The sequence below is a fragment of the Canis lupus genome, chromosome 15 (assembly GCF_048164855.1).
Source record: "Canis lupus baileyi chromosome 15, mCanLup2.hap1, whole genome shotgun sequence".
Classification (NCBI taxonomy): domain Eukaryota; kingdom Metazoa; phylum Chordata; class Mammalia; order Carnivora; family Canidae; genus Canis; species Canis lupus.
The window spans coordinates 25,523,378-25,547,085 of record NC_132852.1 but is presented as its reverse complement, the minus strand read 5'-3'; the positions used below and the strand labels follow the sequence as shown (position 1 = coordinate 25,547,085).

The 23,708-nt window shown below is 36.1% G+C and overlaps 1 protein-coding gene across 1 annotated transcript in view; it reads right to left on the bottom strand.

Moving 5' to 3' along the window:
* Positions 1-966: 966 nt before the first annotated feature.
* The window catches only part of LONRF1 (LON peptidase N-terminal domain and ring finger 1), a 36,897-nt gene continuing 14,155 nt past the window's right edge, over positions 967-23,708 (bottom strand). The window contains exons 4-12 of the mRNA XM_072776219.1: positions 15,937-16,086; positions 15,179-15,419; positions 14,982-15,078; positions 13,757-13,871; positions 10,744-10,865; positions 8,305-8,463; positions 8,036-8,198; positions 5,163-5,315; positions 967-2,782 (exon numbers count right to left, since the gene is read on the bottom strand). Of these exons, the coding sequence (XP_072632320.1) occupies positions 2,624-2,782; positions 5,163-5,315; positions 8,036-8,198; positions 8,305-8,463; positions 10,744-10,865; positions 13,757-13,871; positions 14,982-15,078; positions 15,179-15,419; positions 15,937-16,086 (1,359 nt within the window). The 3' untranslated portion in view covers positions 967-2,623. The remainder of the gene's footprint in view (positions 2,783-5,162; positions 5,316-8,035; positions 8,199-8,304; positions 8,464-10,743; positions 10,866-13,756; positions 13,872-14,981; positions 15,079-15,178; positions 15,420-15,936; positions 16,087-23,708) is intronic.

Sequence of the window (23,708 nt, the reverse complement as noted above, 5' to 3'; positions counted from 1 at the left end):
GATTTGGCTAGAGAACAGCTGCTGTTGCTACCTGTTACTCAGTCCAAGTAGGGAAGAAGCCAAATGATCTACCTTTGTCAGGTATTATCTCCCCACAAAATCCTCTTGAGTTTTCCAAGACCCTCCCCTAGTTGCGATACAGTCTTCCTCTTCTGCAAAGCTGTGTTCTCAGTCTTCTCTATCAAGTCCCGTTCCCATAGCTCAGAAATTCCTCAAAAGCATTTGTCAATTGATGGATTTTTGGTTTCACAATGTCATTAGATTTTTCTTCCTTTTTTTTTTGTGTCATTTTTGTTGGATTTGGGGAAGAAGGCAAAGTTATTGCTCTAACCATCTTTATGCAGTCTCTCTTTCTAATTGGCACTTATTTCAGTTGAGTGGTCAGCCTATTAAATCTGTCTAAACTGCTAGGCACCAATCATAATACTCATGAGTGGGTTTATGCATGATTGTTATCTCCTGTAAGTGCCATTAGCAAAGCACAAGGAAAGTACTATGGAGTTCAGAGTTTTAGTTGAGTGAAGGTGTTAAGAGTCTCCTTTGACCAGGAAGATATATGGACATGTAGAGTCAGGTGTATTAAGAGCACCAACTAGCTACTTTGACTTGAAATGTTGAACAGGGACTGAATTTAGTCACTTAGAATAATAAGGGTAAGAATCAGACCTTTTTTCCCCTTTCTGGATAAATGTTATGTAAGATGTAGTAGGAAAATAGCTGTCCAGGGATCCATGAAAATCTACAGACAGAATAATGAACATTCATCACAAAATTAAGGTCAAATGATAAAACTCATGAATTTCCATTAGTATGTATATGTACACAGAGATCATTTAATGCCCATTTGTGTGTCTGCACGCACGTGTCACAGATGAAGATTCAGCACCAGGTAAATCCTACTTCCTATCATATATAGTTTAAGAATTATAGGTTAACTTTGCATGTATATTACTACCCAGACACTACTTAACAGGCATTCAATAGTTTATTATAAGAAAGTTTAACACTCCAGGATTGTTGATAAAGTGCTTTCGAGGAATGGCCCACTCTAGATAAAATTCTCAATTAGCATAATCATGGAGGCAAAGGATGGTTCACTAGGCAGTCATTTCCGAATATATTTTATATAAAAAATCTTCACTGTTAAATGATATATTAATGTTTGGAAAATGCTACCTGGGGAATTGGGTCCTGATGTTTAATCAGGGAGTCTCAAATGGGGGTAAGATGAAGAATTTGGTCTTTATCCTAAAGGGACATGGCTTTTTTAAACGCTGAAAAATCGTACTTTAAAGGATTGTTTTAGGGCCTAAGGCCATGTTAAGACACTGCATTGTTTGGTCAAAAAAATGACCCCAAAAAATAGTTTGAAAACTATAAGCTTATATCTCATGTTACAAAACAGTAAGCAAAACTAATCTCATCTTTATGACACTGACCTAAAATTTAAGAAAAAAATTATTATGAATTTAGCTTTTATTCAAAATTAAATAAGCAAAAGCAAAAGTTTAAGAAACTTTTACAAAGTACTTACATAAAAGAAAGTTAATAGGGACAGTCACAAGTTTGCAACAAATAATTACAAAAGTATCTAGGGCAGCATGAATATAAACCATGTCACAGCATGGTGATCTAATTGTGATATGAATAAGGCATAACTAACATTTGCACCAAGACCAGAATTAAAAAATAAAACATACTTTAAAAGCTTAGTTCTACATTAAGCTTCTTCTCTTCCCCCAGATCCATGATCCTTAATGGATTTATACTATGTAATTTTTTTTAAACAAACACATCATGTCAAACTATAAATTATATAGATGGGCAGTTAATGTGGAAAGTCCCCTAAAATGTACAAACTAACTGGTACTGAATTGAGTTCTCCATTTACCTTTATGTACAATTAAATGTAAACCATAGTTTCACAGTTTTAAGTGTTTTATGAATAGATGCACAGTACCATGGCAGGTTTGCAATTGTTCCTGAAAACTGGCTCTAGGTCCTGCATCCAAAGCCTGTTGGCCACTAGGATGCAAGTATTTACATAAATAAGAAACTGTGTCATAGTCAATGGTCAAGACAGTTCAGCAAGAGCAGTATTTCCAACAAAGAGTGATACTCAATACCATAGTTTACATACTTGTGCAAATAGAAGCATTAGGACAGATTTATCTGAGGCAAATTCAACTCGCAAAAACTTGTATCACTACTGTTGTAAACTTGGGCAATAACCAACCCTCAGCAAGGTCTGCTCTCTATGGCTTTTTTTTTTTTTTTTTTAATTTTAAAGCCAGAGAAAATGCACACACGCGCGCGCACACACACACCCCACATACACACAGTTCTCATTTCGTTTTAGAATATGGTACATAGTGCAACTTCATCACAATGTAGAGGTTTGACACACATTCAGTGCGTGTTTTTCTGTGCAAGTTCTTAGTGGTCTAAGTCCTAGTTGAAGGTATTCATTTGCAGAACCACATGATTCAGGAGGTTGAAGGGAGAAAAAAAAAGGTTTCATTACATTTCTCAAACCAGCACTGGATGTGCAAAAGGCAGCAGACAATCTGGCCATCAACACAGCCAGATTAGGGTAACTTTAAAGGAAGATCCAAGCAGTTAGTTACTTAGATTGGTCTCTAGAAAAATAAGTCAGTATATGCTGTATCTTTGTCAACCGTTCTTTCAAAGACTTCATTGACAAAACTGACAGCTGGTATCGGGGATCTACAGGAAGAACTGCAAGAAGCCACCAACACCATGCAGGTCCATTAGGGGTTGCCTAAAAATAATCAACAGTTTATAGTATTAATAAAATACACATCTATGTAACCAACAAGCTACTTTTCATTGAGCACTTTACTATGTGTCGGCTCCTACCTCAAATTCTTTTAACAATCATGTAAGGAAGGTTATTATACCCATATAAACTGGGGAAACTGAACACCAGAAATATAAATTGCCTAAGACTGAAACCAGTCCTGACTCTATGGCCAGGACGCTTCCCTCTGCACCGCACCGCCTTAGAGCAGGGTCTCTCAACTTCAGGCCTGTGCCTTCTAGCATGTTCAGCATTATCTCTAGCCTCTATCCAATAAGATGCCAGTAGCAGCACCTCAACTGTGACAGTGAAAAATATCTCCAGTTTCATGAGTGAAGTATTAAATGTGAAGAGACAAACATGAATTGAAGTAGCAAGAGAAAAAGTTGGTGAGCTGTCACTGCCAAATGTGCTACGGAGGCAAAACCATCCTAATTAAATATCAATTAAGTTAAAAATGTCTTCAAAGAACTATGAAATTCTAGGCAACATATAAAAGGTCTCAGCCTCCAGTTTTGCTTGAAAAAATAAACATTGCCAGCAAAGAAGTCCTTCTGATGTTATAAGGGCTATATCTGATGGCTAACGAAAGAACTTGGAATTTATACAGAAGAATTTTTTTTTTTTTTTTTTATACAGAAGAATTTTTAAGTCACTTCTACTGCACACTGGATTGCTTCTTATTGAACCTGAAACCTGGTTCAAAATGACAAAAACCGCTCCTGAGATCAATGTTGTATCCCTCCAGATTCTTCGAGAGTCAAACCAGAGTTGCTGTATTTTTGGACTATGTTTTCAGGTCAGTATCACTACCACCTCCTTCTTGCATTTCAGAGAGGTCAGAAACATTTCCCAGAATCCCCTCTCTCAGACAGTTCTTGGTTAGACTTGGCAAAGGAGAGGCATACTTCTGTGAGATGTGGAAGTTGGAAGAGAAGAAACCATTGTTCTCCAGAGACTGTTGTAAAGTGTTGGCAGATCCGCAGAGCCTTCCTGAGAATACTTAAGAACCACCTGCTACAGTGTTACAGACTGCAGCTGATAGGTGCCTCCCTGGGATTCCTAAGAATTACAGAAACTTCCCTGCATGTTCTGGAGGAGATGGTGCTTTACTGGTGTCAGGCTGAGAGATCTATGGTGGCAGCTCCCTGTCTCCCATCAGTGATGTCCCTGATCTTCACTCTTGCAGCTCTGCCAACAGCTGTGTCAACTCTACATCCTACAATAAACTTTTCAGCCTGGATTATACAGAGTGGCTGCTTTTGTTTTCATGACCAAATACTGATCTACAATAATAATACTAGAAAGCAAGGGCAGAGGACTGAATAATAAAAGGGGAAGGTGGTGAAAGGAATGTTGAGTTTTTACATTTAAAATTTACTTGCTCAATTTTATGATCAAAGGCTATCTCTATCAAGTTTACTCAGATTCTGGTAGCCTGGATAAAACAAATGTGTGGCAACTAGTCTGTAAGACACACAATGAGTACCCATTTGGAGATGGTCTGATGTTAGTTCAGGTCCAGGTGAAGGATTCAACTGGGAATCAGACAGACTTGGACCATCCTTTGAAAACTAGGATGAGAAGCAGTGTCCATCACAGTGGGATCTATTCTCTCTCCCTCTTCATATATTTATTTATAGCCAATACATTATGAAATCTGCTAACATAACCATGTTATTCAATTCAAAATGCTTAGGCCTAAAAGTTGGTGTTTGGATAGGTCTATCATCAGACTTTTCAGAATGGGGATACTTCTTCTTGTGCATCTTATGGTACCCTACTGCACATGTTTGCTTGCACAGAAAGTGCCTCAGTACTTGAGCAAGACCATCAGAACAATGGTTTCATGAGGAGTGAAGTATGAAATGTGAAAATGAATTGAAGTAGGAAAAAAGGAATTGAATTGAAGAAGGAAAAAAGTTGGAGATGAAAGAAGACTTCTAGAAAGTATATAAAATGATGCATCTCCCAACTGTCAAAGAAGCTGACTGCTCCCAGGCCAACTAGGTCTCTTAATCACGATTTACTAGGTGGTATTATTTTACCAGAATGTTCCACTATTAATTCCTTATCTCTCCTTCGAGCAAATCCTCGGGTAAGGGCTTCTTCCTTCTATGCAATGACGGCTACAGCTACCTCAGCTGACAACTCTGTCCATCCCCTTCCTAGACAAACTGTAGTGGGTACCACTGATCTGGAGACTACGGTCATGATTTTAAAGACAGCAGGGACAAAGGGAATGCTGTGCCAAAGGGGGAAAAAAAACTTAAAAATCCACTAATTTGAGTTTATTTAAAAAAAAGTGAGACTTTTGGAAACAATATCAAAGCCATCATACCTGAAGGTTTTCCTCCCTCCCAGGCATTGAGCCAAAGTGTTGAAGAATTTGGCTTCGAAATCTGTCTCTTAAATTCTGAAACCAGCTGCAGGCTTGTGAGTATACCAAATCATGAAGCTGTCTGAGATTCTTGATCTCTTCTTCATTCTCAACCTAGAAGGTACAATAGTCAGTAAGACTTGTGTCTATCTAGTCTTCCTACCCATTACCACTAGCCTTATAGAAATGAAAAAATAATTTTAAAATAAGCAATACCTATTTCATTGCTGGATCAGAGTATTATGCAATACATATTATGTACTTCTGCCTCACACAGTGCCAATGGCCAGACTGAAACATCAGCTGAGCACCCCACCTTGGCGGTGGAGCAATGTAATACTGCAGAACCCTACCACCAGCCCCCAACTGAGAGCAGTACCACTGAGAGTGAATTCTTGGGTAAAGGTCTACATGAATTTGGAATTCCTTTTTGTCTTTATGGATTAATGGCTTTTGAAAACAGTGAACAAAAAAGAATATAGCTGCTACAATAAAAGGGAAAACGGGGGAAGTTTAACGCAGAGATAACATGGCAGAAAGCATTAACAGGATGGAGAATAAGCATAATTACACCTTTTAGCAAGGAACCGGGTCAAAACAACAAGAAACTAAAGCCAGTATATCAAAAGATAGAGAATAAATTATGCCACGATGAACTGCTTGCTGTTAAGGCCAAGGCTGTGGCTACTTCCTGAACCCCTCAGACTACTGGATCACTAAACTGCAAACACAAAATTGAATGCATCAGTCTTACAGTCTAAGATCCAAAAGGAGTAGCTTCACAGAGCACAGGAGAGAAAATGGGAGCATTAACACATCCATCTTACATTGATTTCTTTAGCACACACTTCTATACCACTTGCTACGTGCCAGGGAGTGCTCTATTTCACATACATTAACTCATCTGAACAAATACCAGCCCTGACTCAGCCTTTCATACTTCAAGAATGACTCACCATAAAAAACAACAAAGGAACTCTGAAAACATTTTATTTTTGAAAGATTTGAAATGAAAAAACTAAAAAGCACTTGCTTTTTGCATAATGTGAATGTACTTAATGCCTCTGAACTGTAGACTTAAAAATGATTAAACTGGTAAATTATGTTAATAAAAAGGTAGAGAGAAGCCATACAGTTGAAGAATTCTGCTTTTGGAATGACTACACAAGATTCGGTCCCCTGCTACCACACATTGGTCTTGATATAAGCTAGAAATAAACTTGTGACTTGTTAAAACTATTAAAAAAGAAAACTGCTACTTTGCACCCTTACAAAATTCAAGGAAACAAACCACGAGCTCTAGAAAACAAGGAATGACAAAAATGATAAGTGCCTGAGATGGAAAAAGGAGCTGGCTAAAAAGCAAGCCGAACTTTAAATCTTCATTAGAAATCACAGAAAATAGAATTACTACACTAAGGAAAAAAAGAAAAGATTTTGCTATAAGAAACAAATTTGAGAGGCTCTTCCAGAAGAGACATCATTATATAGATGAAGCATTAAGACCAGGAAAAATTATTAGACATTCCTAAGATTACAAAGACAACTGTTTCTAAACATCAAATCTATAATGCTTTCAATATGCTATTCTGTTGTCCCATATTTACATTTAATCATATGACTGGCCATACACTCAAGGGATTTTGTCATCAAATCCAAATGTGAAGATGTAAGCTTACAAAAAGCTAAAATGAGGCATTACTTTTACGAAGAATATTGCCTTTAGCAAATGATTCTATTAACCAAGCATGCCTGAGGCACAGACAGTATCATATCAAAATTTAAACTCACACAATCTGTTTGGCCCATTGCACAAAGAAAAGTGTCCCCATGGCATCTTAATAATAGGATAGGCAATATCAGACTAATCGAGTTTACCAGAGAGGCAATTATGGCATAATGATAAAGCACAGCACTTGGGAGCCAGAGAGCTAGCTTTAAGTCATTTTCATTACTCTACCTAAAGGATCTTAGGCAAATTAACACTTTTTTGTTTTTTTACCTTCCCTCATCTGCTGAGTTTTGAAAATTCAATGAGCTAATGTTTACAGAAATGCCTAATGCCAATATTCAGTAAGCAAATAAAAGGAAAGGCCCAAATAAGTCAGTGAACAGCAAAAGCATAAGATCAATGGTTTTATAATGCCCTTCCAAAAGAAACTGCCTTTAATTTGATATTGATAGCATCACAAATCCTTTTTCTGGTACTCAAACTAATCATAGATGGTGATTAGATACTGGAAACATCAAAAAGGCCACATAACCCTGTCCACGAAGATTATCACAATAAGCCTCCCTAGGTAAGCGGTCACCAACAAGTATGGTGATGGTATTTTCTCTGTGATGCCCTGGATTTTGAACACATCCCCCAACTGTGTCTCTTTTATCATTAAGGTTATGTCAGACACATATATAACAGTTTTTAAAGGATTTTATGTGTTTTCCTTTATATCACACTTAAATCTGATGATATTAGTTTTGATGATCAACTTTAATTAAAAAGGGCAGAGATTAGCAGCTCTCATAACTCAGATGGATTGAAAGTTCAATTAACTGCTGTTAAGTGCTCACAGTGTCCACCTACATTCCAGGCACCATGCTGGTTGTGGAGCTTGTAGAAATGAAGATGATCTACGTTCTGGATACCCAAGTTCTCCTGGAACTCTCAGTAAGTAAGAGCAAGATAAGAAAAAGGTAACTTGGAGCTAATTTGTATTGTCTATCTTCTGATAGAAGAACCGTTTTATGTGCCTGGAAAAAGATCAGCCTGTATGCCTGTACAGTGCCTAGGGTAGAGTATACCAAGGTGGGCTAAAAAAAGCATTTTTTAATACCTTAACATCTTCCAGATATTCAATGTCTGCAGTGCAATATCCATCTTTCATTCCTCTTTTTAAAACCCTAAACCGCTTTCCTCCAACTGTATCAACCACAGACCTTCCATCAGGTAAGAAATGTACATTCCTAATTTGTAACATACAACCATAATCTGCAAAACTAAAAGAAAAATTCTGATTAATAAAGTTCAAGCAACAAGCATGCAAGTTCTCAAAATTCAAAGCAAGTTCTAACATAAAAATATTCATGTACCAAAAAAGCATACCTATTTTGTGTATCACTGACACACATCCCAAACTGTTTAGTTCCAGTTTGTATACTTCTTCGAATCATCAATCTGTATCTTGGCTCAAATACATGAAGAGGGCAAGGCACAGTGGGGTAGGCCATAGTGCAAACAAATATTGGAACATTCTTGGTCAAGCTGAAAAAGAAAAAAGTTTCATTATCACACATCAGAACATAAAACAAAAATGAAGTCTGCAACACTGATAAATTAATATAAAAAGTCGGCAAAAATAAGTCATCTTATTTAGAGCTAAGATTTAGAATCAACATCTCCTTCATTAAGCTCACACAGATGCAATGCTAATACTAAGTCTGTGATCCTTTTATAAAAGTAAATCTGAATTTAAGATACCAGGTTATCATACAGAGCTAAATTATCTTTACAGATAAGAAGTAGTGTTAGTATTATGTATTAAGAACCTGTTTAAAATATTTGTAACATAACAGTTAACCTTTTATCCATAAAATACTCTTACTTATAGATAAGAAAAAATGAACTCCCACAGTCAAGAGCAAATTGTTAAGCTTCTTTGTAGGGCATTAAAGTATTTTCAAATGCACTATCAAAAACAGATAACTTGGTAACTTTTTCTTCTGCTAATTAGAGAATATTTCTCACTGCCAGATTGCCAGGAAATAAGGATAAAGGCAACGCCCGGTTCTGGCAAGGGTATGGGGGAAAATCTGGCAATGCAGAGGGCAATTTGAAACAGAACCATGCTGAAGAAAAATTCGACTACGTGCGTCAAAAACTTTAAAAAGTTCGTATCTTTTGAACTCCTAGAAATAATCCTCCAAGGATGTTTACTGTAACACTGACATAACCATAAAATGAAATACCGTATTTTCATGAAAAGATATACACTTGTTGACTTGGGAAAAAATGAGATTATAGACCAATATGAATAAAATGATCCCATTTTTGTTTAAAGTGTATTTATAGATATTAAAATCTGGAAGGAGATGTGCCAAAATGCCCACATTGATTCCTTCTGGGTTATAGATTATGGCCCCTCACCCTGCTCATTTATAATATTTTCTAGTTTTTCTTCAAAAAGACATATGTAAAAGTAGTATTTAATAACACAAATGCTAGTTCCTCTTTTAAAAATGTGTATTCTACTATCACTGAGCACTCTACATGTCAACATAAGAACTGATAGAAAACCAAACAGTATATCTATTAGCAAAACTTTTTAAGTACCAGGGGATGAGCTATCCTTAAAAAAAAAAAAAAAAAAAAATAGCCTGTTAGTAAGCAGCAAGACTCTCTCAAGCAACTGGGCATCATGCTCAGCCCCCCTCACATTACTACTCCATCTATTATTTGCAGATTCCACCCTTCTGCAGAGTCTCTATTTTTCAGATTTCAGAAGTAAATCTACTGCTTTCTTATATCCAGGCTTTTTGCAGTGTTGATCAAAAAGGTTCATAATCTTCCTATCAGAATATTTTCTATCATAAGATCACAGTGAGTTCCATTGAAGACAAATCAGTATCGGCTTCAGTCAAGAGAAGATTGGAAAGCATTCTACTGAAGGCCACTGGCCCCGTGAAAGACAGTTGGTGGACATGTATTAAGCTTGCAAGCACAATTTTTTCTTAGTAAGAAAAAATAATGGAGAAAAAAAAAAAAAAACAAAACAAAAAACCAGCATGTAAGATTTGCAATTCTGTCCTTTAGTGTGTCCAGTTAAAAGAAAGTGGGCAAAAGAAAAGTTAAGAAATGAAATACCTACGTAAGAAATTTAAAGAGATTCGTGTAGCTGGAGCAAGAGGGAAAGACACGAAGGTTAAAGAAGGGAAGAAAAAGACAAGGAAGAAAGAATACAGAGCAGCAAAAGCAAGTCCAACCTACCCATCCCCACCTAGCCACTGGGTGCTCACCCTTCAGAGTGGTCTGTACCACTATTGCCCAAGTTACCTCCTGGCACTAAATCTACCATTCAATAATCTTCACTAATTGAGAATTTGGCCCCTAAGTCACTCCTTCCGATTTCAGGCTCAGGCCTCAAGGGCCCACCTGCTTCCCAAGCTCTAATTGGCTGATGCGCCTGCCAATCTGGGCCATTTCTTCTCAACCCTCCTCCTGCCCTGCCAGGTACCTGAGGCTTCCCTTCCCAGTTCCACTGCCTGATGTCACTGCAGGAAATCCCTCCTCCTCCGCCTAAAAGCCTGCTAACGGGGTGAAGAGCTGAGTCGGCAACCCCCAGTGGAACATCTGGAAGTTACTAAAGAAACTTTTAAAAAAAACTTCTGTCTGTTGAGGAGAGGGGGGAGCTGACCAGTTATTTGTTTAAAATACGCCTTTGGCTAGACTGGGTTGAACTGCAGACAGGATCCAGCTTGCTGGGAGGAGGTCGCCTTACTGTGTCAAAGGGTGGGGATTACATTAACTTTATGAGAAGAAACTTACTGTGAGAGCTCAGCAGTTTCTTCATCATATATTTTTTTTCTCTCAGACAGCTCATCAGGCAGATACTTCACTATCAATTCTTCCAACAGCTGTGTGACACAGTACCTCCTATCTGCTAGATACTAAAAGACAATATTATTTACATTCCAGTACTTTTCCTATGGTATAAAACAGGCAAAACAGTTGAACTGAATAGAGTAAAGCCTTTATTACATATTTATACAGTCAATTCTGAATTAAGGGGTGAGGGGGGGAACATGACAACAGATGGTGCTAAACAGGTCAACCTGTCCAGGCTGTGCTGAGACCAATAAAGGTACACGGTTGCAGTGGAAACCGTGCCCTATACAGAAGACCCTTGTCTTGCTGTGGCCATGAATCCTCTATTAGCAGCACTCAGGCCTGCCCTGCCCTCTCCCACACCAAAGGCCAACTTCTATCGGGCAGCTTCTGGGTACTTCAAACTAGCATTTTAACTGAGAAACAAAAATAAGCTAATAAAATAAAGGCAAGTGCCTTATTTAAGAAAAGCAAAACTATTCCCTTTCTTGTTCCATTTCAGTGGCAGAGTTTCCAGATAATTTTTCTTTCAGATTTTTGCTTCCCTCATCACCTACTATCAATCACTCAGACCCTCAGCGAGAGGTTGTGTCCCTCTCCATATAAAATGGTGCATTTGTACTGCTCCCTCAATACTCTGCAAAACTGCCACTCACACATTTCTGTCATTCTCTAGTAACTGCTAAAAGCCGTGCCTCTCTCCCTCCTGCTATGAGAAGCCTGCCTATCCTGCAAGGCTTGGCTACATCTTTACCTTTTTCGTGAAGTCTGCCTTAATTATCTTTCTGGCTCGCAAGAAGCCCATTTCTACCGCCTTTACCACATAAAAGGCAGTTACCACACCCTGCACCGTATTTATTACATGGACAAGGAGACATTATATTTCTGTAGATAAGTTTAAAAACTGCCTAAGGCCAGGGACCGGGTCAGAGGGTGTGTACAGAATTTTCGAACACAAAAATGACCAATATAAATTTCATAAAAGTAGTGAGGAATGACTTTTGGGAGACAATCACAAGATACAGAGAAGCCATACTTTTAAAATCTGCAGATGTAGCAAAAATAAGGGTTTGTCATTATCCAATGAAGAACAGAGGAGGAGGAGGGAATGTGGGAGGTTGGGAAACGGGTAACAGTAGTGGTTTTCAAACTTCAGCACGAATCAGGGCTTGTTAAAATGCAGATTGCTGAGCCCTAGCCCACAGAGTTTCTGATTTAGTGGCTGTGGAGTGTAGGGTCTGAGAATTTGTATTTCTAACAAGTTCCCAGGTGAAGGGGAACACATTTTGAAAACCATGGGGCTATATAATAATAATATATAATGTAATACTCTTATATTAAATTTGGGGAAATACCACCTCTCTTACATTACTGATAGGAAATTAAATCTGTACAATATTTCTGGGGAATGTAGGCAACCCAGTAATTGGTTTTAAGAGTCTTATGAATATATGGCTTTTGGTTAATAATTCACCTTCCAGAAATTTTATCTTAAGGAAATATAGTCAAAGACACAAAGTGTAGTATATATAAAAAAAGAACAAAACAACTTACAACAGGGAAATGTTAAATCAATGAACTATTATGTTGCTATAAAAATCCTATCTTTAGAATACATTCAAATGAAAAAATGAGCAAAAGAAAATGACAAGTAGGAAAAGAGTAAAACTATAGAGCATATCAATTTGTTTTTTAAGATATATATTAGATTTTACCTACTATACAGGATATCTTTAAGACACAGGATAAGGTTATTTTTAAACAGTGTGTTAATTGTATCTTTATTTAAAGCCACGTGTCTAATTATTAGAGAAAAAGTGTGATAAATGTGCTACAGAGTATCTAAAAACCTGGAAACACAAGAAAAACAGCATGATTGGAGTACTTCACCTGAAAACATTAAGTATATCAGCTGAAATGTAACTAACAAACTCTTTAAGAATGAGTTTATCTTGTTTCTGGACAAAATTTGTATATGGTTTAATGTTTTACATACAAGCTTATTATATATCAAATTAATAATACACATATGGTATCATATCTGTACAGAGCTGTGTTTTCTATATAGGAAATAAATACACACATTCATTTACAAAATGTCTTATCAACTTTTTATTTTTTTTGAGCAATCCTATCACCACAAGAAACAGGATCACTCTCCCTAATCAATGCCATCCTTGCAGTTGGAGCTCAGAATTATGATGCCTGGGCCTCACCTTATGGGGGGGGGGGGGGGGGGGGGCTCCAGTCACCCAAGCAGGATTGGTAGAATGTTGTCTTTCCATTGGTTACAGAAGGATATGCACCTGAGATCTAGCTATTTCCTTAACACATGGGCTATACAAGGGCTATGGTAAGCTCTTCTGTCCATATACCACTCTTTAGAGCTGTGCTGCCCAAATGGTAGCCACAGTCACCTCTGCCTACTTAAATGAGAATTAAAATTTAAAATACAGTTCCTCAGTCACACTAGCCACATTTCAAGTGCTTAATTACTACATGTGACTAGTCGCTACCATGCGGACAGCATAGTATAGAGCATTTCCATCAAGGCAAAAAATTCTATTAGAGTTGGTCCAGATGTTAAAGGGGGCAGAACTGGGGCCAAAATCTAGCCTATTACTGAGGAGGATGGAAGGCAGGGCAACTGGGTTTCCCCAATACTGTCATTAAAATTGAACCCATTCTACACCAGGTACTTGATCACACCAGATCTTGTTAAAAAAAAAGTACATGGGGCTTGGCCTCCAGGACCACCTAACTTTCCCCTATGCTCTCTAAATTCTTCTTTCTCCACCACTAGCATTTGGGTAATGAAACGTTATCCTTCCTGGTCACTTAGCATACATAAAGTAACTTATTCTGAACGTGGTAATCACTATTTCTATGGCCAAACAGAAATCAATGTTGCCAAGCTTAAGACCAATAAACAGATAAATATACAAATGTTTACCTCTTTTAAGCTTTCTTTGCAAAGAGGACAATATGGTGTATGATCTAAACAACGCTCAAGGCAATTCTTACAGAATGAGTGTCCACAAGGGGTTGTTACTGGCTCAAAAAACAACCTGAAACCAACCAAAATACATGTTAGTTTTCACGTTAAACTATACATTGGAAAAAGTGAATAAATAATAGACCTCTCTTTGAGGAAGAAGGAGGATCTAGTGAGCAGGAGAGGAAGGAAGGGGCAGTGATAAATATAAGTACAATAAATGTAAAATACATAACAGATTTCAGAGATGTGAATAATATAAAATATATCATTAATAATCTTAGTTTTTGTATAGATTATTTTTTCGTCACTTTAAAATGACTTAATATGCTTATGAAAGCCTTATTATACAAAATTAATTAAAACCTTACATTTGAGTCTTAAATATTAGGCTTAATATCATATGTAATAAACAATACAGAAAAACTAGTTTTATTAACATTCTAATTCTTTCCTGAAACATGATACTTCTGAATTTCCTAGAAGTATTATTGTTAGATATATAGGTACTTCAGAAGTCATCTGGCCCACTGCCCTTTCCTTACAGATAAAGAAGCCTAGGCTCAGAGGTAGGGCATCTGCTTGGAATTCCGCTAATTCCTACCAGCCTGTGGCAGCACCAGGCCTCCTGACTCTCCATTCAGTGTTCCTTTGACCCCACCAAAACTCAAGTAAATGAAAAATGTTCTTTCAAAACTATTAGTCTTCTAGAATTACAAGCCTTCTTCATAATGGAAATATTTATCTAATTTTACTTTTAAAAGATTTTATAGTTGAAATATAAAAACAAGATAGAATCATATACATATAACAGGTGGTTAGAATTTTTACCCAAATCTAAAACCAGAGATGTATCTAAATTTCACTAGTATGGGTAACTTCTTTAGTACTTTCCAATTTCCTAGACACTTTTTTATATTTAAGTCATGTGATTCTTATGACACCTGCAATGTAGGTTCTGCAAATACTGACCCCACTTTCTAACTAAGATAAATCCAAATAGTGTTCAGAGATTTATTTGCCCAAGGTGTGCAAGTTAAGCCTAGAACTAAAATTCCTATCTTTGATTTAGTCCAGTAGTCTGTCACTTTACATTGCCTATTAGAGTAGATTACTTTTATCTATTATGTATTGTATCTGTTAATATAAAATATTCATAATTTGTAAAATGTTATATACTTACCTCATGCAGAGAGAACACTCAAAATCTGAGACATCTATTAATTCTTCTGGGATGTCACCAGAAGTTAATGAAAATGTACAGACTTCATTGCGAGTTTCTATTAAAACAAAGAAATAGGACTATAGTCTTTAGGGAAAAGTTTAAAGACCACTTTAAATAAATAAATGTGTCCTATAAGACTGTAGTGACATTTTTACCTCCTTGTTTTTTAAGCTTATTTCTTCCGTCTTCATCTACAACCACATCCTGGTCTAAAAGAGACAACTTTCTTTTCAGCAGAGCACCTTTTTCTTGAACAGAGAGTAAAGGTTCTGAGGACACTCTTTTTAAACAGTCCTCTCTGGCAGGCATTTCCGCTGAATTTATAGCCTGTGCTGACCAAGCCCGGTTTAAGCTTCCTCTGATAAGCTCTGATGTGACCTCTGGTACTTCTTCATTCTACAAAAATATAATAAACAAAAATAACTCTATTTCTTCACTATCTTTTATTGCTCTCACCAAGAATCAAACTGAAATGAAATTCCAATGTTTCATAATCTTCATTTTAGTATTCACTTAAAAACACCAACTTTTAACTTTAAAACCTTGATAAATAAATGACTTTTATTTATAATCACATAGCCCTAAAAGTCAAATTGATACATGTTTATAATGAGGTTTACACAGGCTAATTTATTTGTTCCAACCCTGAAGAAACTAAAATACCATGTTCTACATTTTCCACAAGACTAAAAGTTTTCTGATATGCAGGGTGACCTAAAACTACGATTAATGAACAAATATTTTACATAAAAGTTTAGTGTAAAATAAAAAAGGCTTCAGACAAAATCTAATTAAGACAATGCTTAATAGATTAAAAGTGCCTCAATAGATTCTTAATACTTGAAATAAGAAAGTGAAAATTTTAGTCAAACAGATGCACTAAATCCATAAAAAATCTTTTCTCACCCCTTACCTGCTCTGGACTAAGCTCACTGGCAGAATGAGACTCTTCCATTACTGAAGGAAAACCAAAAGGCTTGTTTTTAATACATGGCAATGAACTCCAGGAAGAGTCCTTCAGGCCTTCTTTTAAGTTTTCAGGTGATAATAAATCACATAAAATCTGTAAGAGAAATATTACAAAAGTAATGGAAAAAAATATTTGCTTAGGGATAATTTAATATAAAGTTATCTGATATTTAAGAAATTTTAGAAAGTTCGTAGCAGACATTGCTTTTAATGAGCAGAGGAGGAAGGGATTAAGTAATAAATAGAACTGCCAAATTCTCTGAAAGTCTTGTAAAACCAAGATGTGTCTTAATGGGGGTCAGATCACTTCAAAGAAATAATTCAAAAGGAATTATCGGAGCAGCCAGATTACTAGCCTGAGAAGGTACCCAAAATAAAAACTGACTTTTTAATGAACGATTGCAAAAAGAAGAGACCTTAAGGGAAGTAGAAAATACTTATGTCTGAACTTTAGTGAGTACTATTCTGTCAGAATGGTTCACAGTTCACCCCAAAGTGTACTGTAAGGCTGGACTCAGAGTGTTTAAGTGAACTAAAGAACTAATAATAACTCTAACTACAAAAGTCTTAAAATTCCATGTGTTTATACTGAATTTAGCTTCTCACAAGCACGGGCAGCTACCACTGCCCAGCTCTGGAATGGGAGCACACCATATGGCAGCTGTCCCATAATAGCTGGGAGTTAACCTGGAAGGCAGCTGTTGTATCAAAATTTCCAGGTGCTTTTATCAGGAATACATCTAAACTCTAAAAAAAAAAAGGTCAAGTTAGGGGAAGAGCCTGGCTAGAAGGAAATGAGAAAGGCTCAAATGTTTTTGATTGTCAAATAAGCTGCATTAAATGAACAGCAGAACATTTCTTAAAGTCTAAATCTGGAAGTTTGGTTTTTCAGTTGTACTCTCTCAAACAAAAAATGAGATTACTCAGGACGCCTGGGAGGCTCAGTGGTTGAGCATCTGCCTTTGGCTCTGGGTGTGGTCTTGGAGTCCTCTGATTGAATCCCACATCCGGCTCCCCTCAGGAGCCTGCTTCTCCCTTTGCCTATGTCTCTGCCTCTACCTCTCATGAATAAATAAATAAAATCTTTAAAAAAATGAAATTACTCATAAATCACTACGATGCAAATAAAAGTGCATATCTGGTAGGAGCTCAAGCAATACCCCCTTTAATGAACAAACATTGTAAAATTTGTATGTTTTGGGACACCTGGGTGGCTCAGTGGTTGAGCGTCTGTCTTCAGCTCAGGTTGTGATCCCAGGTCCTGGGATGGAGTTCTGAAGCAGGCTCCCCGCTTCTCCCTCTGCCTACGTCTCTGCCTCTCTCTCTCTCTGTCTCTCCCATAAATAAATAAATGATCTTAAAAAAAAAATAAAATTTGTATGTTTTTATGTCTCCTGGTTTTTAAAAAAAAAAGTATTAAACATTTATTTACCTATCCTAGAACCCAGCAACTCCACTAGGAATTGACCAAAGAGATATAAACATATCCACAAAACAACTTGTACAAGAATGTTAGTTCAGAGTAGCAACTGGTAACAATCCAAATGAAAATCACTAATACCATAAACTATGGTATGCTTCTACAATGGAATACTTAGTAAACCATAAAAAGGAAAAAAAAATTGCTGATCACAAAACTATTATGTTCTGCAAAAAAAGCCAGACATGAGTACACGTTGTGTAATTCCACTTGCATGAAATTCTAGAATAGGCAAAACTACTCTATCATAGTATAAAAATCTAAACAGTAGTTGCCTCTGGGAGCAGGGATATAGGGGATTTGCTGAAAAGGGGATTTCTGGCATGAGGGAAATATTCTACATCTTGACTGGTGTGCTGTTACATGGATAATTTCTCCAAACTCCTTGAACTATAAAATCCATGCATTTTATTATATGTTAAATATACCACGATTTATAAAAAGCATATCAGGAACAAATATTTCAAAGCATCAGTTATTTTGCATTCACCTTACCTAATTAAAGGTCAATTTTTAAATATTTACAGAAATATAAGGATATCTAGTAGCATGGAAGATACAAAATTATATGCCCTTAAAAAGTCTGCACTCTCCCCGGGGAGATACCACTAACAAACAGAAAACACACAATAGCAAACAGTGTGTTAAATCCATGGGCTAGAATGTATATGCAAACAAGACTCACAGAGGGTTCACTGATGTTAGCTGTATTCATGAGGCACTGGAGAGCTGACAAAATTTTCAAAATTCTCATACTTCAAAGTGCACGAGAATCTCCCTGGGTGCTTGTAAAACTATGCCCGAATTCCAGAGATTCTAACTCCAAAGGTCTGTGGTAAAGTCCAGGAATCGTTACACTTACCATGCACCCAAGGTGATTCTGACTACAATGTAAAAAACTCCTATAAAGTGATAAATAAGATGGCATGTTCTGAAGACACTGAAAACATTATGAGTGCAATTATATCAGGGTAGATTTTCCAAAAGAACTTTTCAAAGATTCTAGTCTTTCTAGATGCTATGTGAATTAAGTTTGACAAAAGTTGAATGCTACTCATGCTAGCATAGCAAAATCTCTGAGAACTTCTGAAGAAGTCTGTTTAACTTGGTTGAACCCAATAATCCAACCAATATTCCCCAATATAACCCAATATTCCCCAGTCATTTGATCAGAGAACTACTTCCTTTTTTTTTTTTTTTCTTTTATTTAAAACCTACTAACACACTGCAAAACAAACTCTGGAAAGTGATATATGGATTACTGAGTAAAGGCAGGTAGAATAAATTGAGGCAATACTATGGGCAACTATGAAAATAAGCAGAACTTAGGCTGGAAATTAAAAGCTAAAAGCAGACCAATAAAAATTCTTGAGTAGTGGTCCCAAAGTGAGAAGAGAATGGGCCAGAAAACTTATTTGGAGAGATAATGGCTGAATACTTCCTTAACCTGGAGAAGAGAACAAAATTTCCAGGTCCAAGAAGCACAGAGTTCCAAAGAAGATGAACACAAAGAGATCCACACCAAGACACATTATAATTGGAACACAAAAATTTAAAGAGAGAATCCTAAAAACAGCAAAAGAAAAAACTTATTATATGAAAGGGAAACTCCACAGGGCATCAGATTTATCACCAGAAACTTTGCAGGTTAGAAGAGAGTGGCACAACATATTCAAAGGGCTGAAAGGAAAAAACTTCCATCCAAGAATTCTCTACCAAGGCAAGGTTATTATTCAGAACTAAAAAAAAAAAAAAAAAAAAGATTAGGAGTATTCCAGACAAACAAGGGCTAATGTGATCACCACTATACTGGCCCTACAAGGTAAGTTAAAGGGACTTCTCTAAACTGAAAAGAAGTGGCACTAATTAATAAGAAAATGTATCAAAGTAAAAATCTCAGTGGAAAACATGTATTAAAAGTAAGTAGATCAATCACTTATAAAGCAAGTATGAATGTTAAAAGACAAAAATCATAAAATTAACTAAAACTACAATAATTAGCTAAGAGATGCATAAAATAAAGAGATGTATAAGGTGACATTAAAAAACTAAAAGATGAGGGGGGGAGAAAAAAATGTAAGGTTTTGGAATGTGTTCAAATGTAAGTTGCTATCAACTCCAAACAGACCACTGCATACAAAGGAAGTTACATATGAATGTTATGGTGGCCACACAGCAAAAACTGATGGTAAAATATGCAAAAGAAAATGAGAAAAAAACTAATCATAACACTAAAGAAAGCCATTAAACTACAAGGTAAGAGAGAAAGAGAAGAATGGAAGGAAAGAAAGATGAAAACGGCCAAAAAATAATTAACATGGCAGTAAGTACATACCTATCAAGACTTACTCTAAATGCAAGCAGACTACACTCTCTAATCAAAGACATAGGGTGGCTGAATAGATAAGAAAACAAGATCCATCTATATGCTGCTTACTAGAGATTTCAGAAGTAAGGACACACACACTCTGAAAGTGAAGGATGGAAAAAAGATGCTCCAAGCAAATGGAAACGAAAAGCAAGCTGGTATAGCTATACTCATAGCAGACAAAATAAACTTTAAAACAAAGATTTCAATAATAGAAAAGGGCATTACTGTGATAAGATCCAACAAGAACACATTTTACAAACATATAATACCCAACATAGGAGCACCAAGATATATAAGGCAAATAAAATGGACCTAAAGGGAGGGACTGACAGTAATACAATAATAATGAAGGACTTTACTACCCCCTTTACATCAATGGATAGATCATCCTGGCAGAAAATAAGGAACCATTGGCCTTAAATGACACATTAGACCAGATGAACTTAACATATACAGAACACTGCATCCAAACATTTCAAGTATACATGGAACACTCTCCAGAATAGATCATGTTAGGCCACAAAACAAGCCTCAAATTAAAGAATACTGAAATCATATCAAGCATCTTCTCCAACCACAATGGTATAAAACTAGTCACTACTTACAAGGAAAAAAAACCCCAAAATGTGGAGATTAAACATCATGCAACTGAATAACAAATGGTTCATCGAAGATACCAAAGAAATTAAACAAAAAAAGCTAGAGAGAAATGAAAATAGAAGTACAATGTGCTAAAATCTTTGGGGTGCAGCAAAAGATGTTCTAAGAGGTCTACTTCAAGAAACAAGAAAAATCTCAATCTAACTTTATACCTAAAGCAGCTAGGAAAAAAAAAGGACAAAGCCCAAAGTCCTAGAAGACAGGAAATAATAAATATCACAGCAGAAATAAATGAAATATAGACGAAAAGAGGGATGATCAAAAAACTAAAAGTTGGTTCTTTGAACACATAAATAAACAAATGTCAAGACACCCAGACCAAAAAGACCAAAAAAAAGAAAAAAAAGGGCTCTTGCATTCGAAATAGGAAATTTGGACAGACCAATTCCTAGCAATGAACTAAACCAGTAATTAAAAACATCCCAACAAACAAAAGTCCAGAAGCAGATGGCTTCATAAAGAAATTCTAACCAAACATTTAAATATCTAGAGTTAATATCTATTCTCAAACTATTCCAAAAACCCAAAGAAAGGACAGATTTCAAATTCATTCTATGAGGTCAGCATTACCCTGACATCAAAACCAGATGAAGATGATACCAAAAAAAACAAAAAAAAAAACCAAAAAAAAAAAAAAGAAAGAAAGAAAACAAAGACCTCTAGGCCAGGCCAGTATCTCTGATGAACAGAGATGCAAAAATCTCCAACAAAATACTAGCAAACTGGATCCAACAGCACGTTAAAAAAAATCATTAATCACAATCAAATGGAATTTATTCCTGGGATGCAAGGGTGGCTCAATATTCACAAATCAATCAATGTGATACATCAACAAGAAAAAGGATAAAAACCATATCATTTCAATAAAGGCAGAAAAAGCACTTGACAAGGTATAACAACCATTAATGATATTCAATGGGAAAAAAAACAGTCTCTTCAATAAATGGTGTTGAGAAAACTGGTCAGCTACATGCAAAAAAATGAAACTAGGCCACTTTCTTACACTATACTCAAAATTAAATTCCAAATGGCTTAGAGACCTAAATGTAAGACCTAAAACCATAAAAATCCTAGAAGACAGAACAGTCAATGATTTCTTTGACACTGGTTATAGCAACATTTTTCTAGGTAGGTCTCCTGAGGAAAGGGAAACAAAAAGCAAAAATAAACTACTGGGACTACATCAAAATAAGAAGCTTCTGCACAGTAAAGGAAATCATCGACAAAACCAAAAAACAACCTGCTGACTGGGAGAAGATATTTGCAAATAATATATTCAATAAGGGGTTGATATCCTATTTGGATAGGATATATATCCTTTATATATATAGGATATATAAAGAACTTAAGCAACTCCCCCCTCCCCCCCCCCCAATAAGCCAATTAAAATGAGCACAGGACATATATAGATATTTCTTCAAAGAAGATATACAGATGGCCAACAGATAACATGAAAAGATGCTCAACATCACTAATCATCAGGGAAACGCAAATCAAAACCACGATGTATCGCCTCACACCTGTCAAATGGCTAAAATCAAAAACACAAGAAACAACAGGTGTTGGCCAGGATGTGGGGGACAAAAGGAACCCTTATTCACTATGCGTAGAAATGCAAATTGGTGCAGCCACTGTGGAAAACTTTGTGGAAGTCTCTTAAAAAACTAAAAACAGAAATACCATATGACCCAGTAATTCCACTACTGGGGATTTACGCAAAGAACACAAAAACACTAATTCAAAAAGATATATGCACCTCTGTGTTTACTGCAACATTATTAACAATAACTAAACTATGGAAGCAACAGATGAATGGATATAGAAGATGTGTATGTACACAATGGAATACTACTTGGCCATAAAAAAGAATGAAATCTTGCCATCCTTCAACGACATGGACATATCTAGAGGATATAATGCTAAATGAAATGTTAGTCCAGAAAGACAAGTACCATATGGTTTTACTCATATGTGGAATCCAAGGAACAAAACAAATGAACAAAGAAAAAAAGAAACAAAAGCAGACTCTCAGATATAGACAATGGGTGACTGACAGAGGATGTGGGTGGGGTTTACGATGAAATAGATGAAGGGATTAAAAATACACTTGGGTCATGATGAGCACTGAATAATGTATAGAACTGTTGAATCACGATAGTATACATGTGAAACTAATATAACACTATGTCAATTATACTAGGATAAAAGAAAAGGTAAAAAAAAATCTGTCAGATGAAAAAAAGAGGGCTCTGATAAACAAAATCAGAAATGAGATGTTATGACTGACATCACCAAAATATAAAGGAATATAAGACACTACTACAGTTATAAGCCAACAAGTTGAACAACCGAGAAGAAATGAATAAATTTGTAGAAACATACAATCCACCAAGACTGAATGGTGAAGAAACAAAAATTTTGAATAGATCATTTACTATTAAGAAGATTGAATCAGTAATCAAAAACCTCCAAACAAACAGAAGTCCAGGACAGATGGCTTACTGGTGAATTCTACCAAATATTCAAAGATTTAATATCTACCCTTCTCAACTCTTCCAAAAAATTAAAGAAACACTGAAAATTTTGAGGCCAGCAGTCTGACAAGAAACCACAGGAAAAGAAAACTACAGACCATTATCAGCGACTACTTTACTGCAAAAATCCTCAACAAAATATTACCTAACTGAATTTAACAACACAGCAGAAGTTCATACATGATGATCAAATGGGATTTATTCCAGTGACACTATGGATTGGAAGAATACTATTAAAATGTCCATACTTCCCAAAGCAACCTACAGATTCAATGTAATCTCTATCAAAATCCTAATAGTACTTTTCCATAGAACTAGACTAAATAATTCTAAAATTGTAGACAATCACACAAAAGAATCCAAATAGCCAAAGCAATCTTGAGAAAAGAGAACAATGCTGGAGTGTGCTCCTTGATTTCAAACTATAGGACAAAGCTACAGTAATCAAAACAGTATGATAATGGCATAAAAATGCACACATGCATTAATGAACCAGATCTGAGAACCCAGAATTAAACCCATACATAAATGGATGATTAATTTACAACAAAGGAGCCAAGAACATACAATGGAAAAATGAGTCTCTTTAATAAATGGTGCTGGGGAAAGCTGGAGAGCCACATGCAAAAGAGTGAAACTAGACCAGTATCTTTCACCATACACAAAACTCA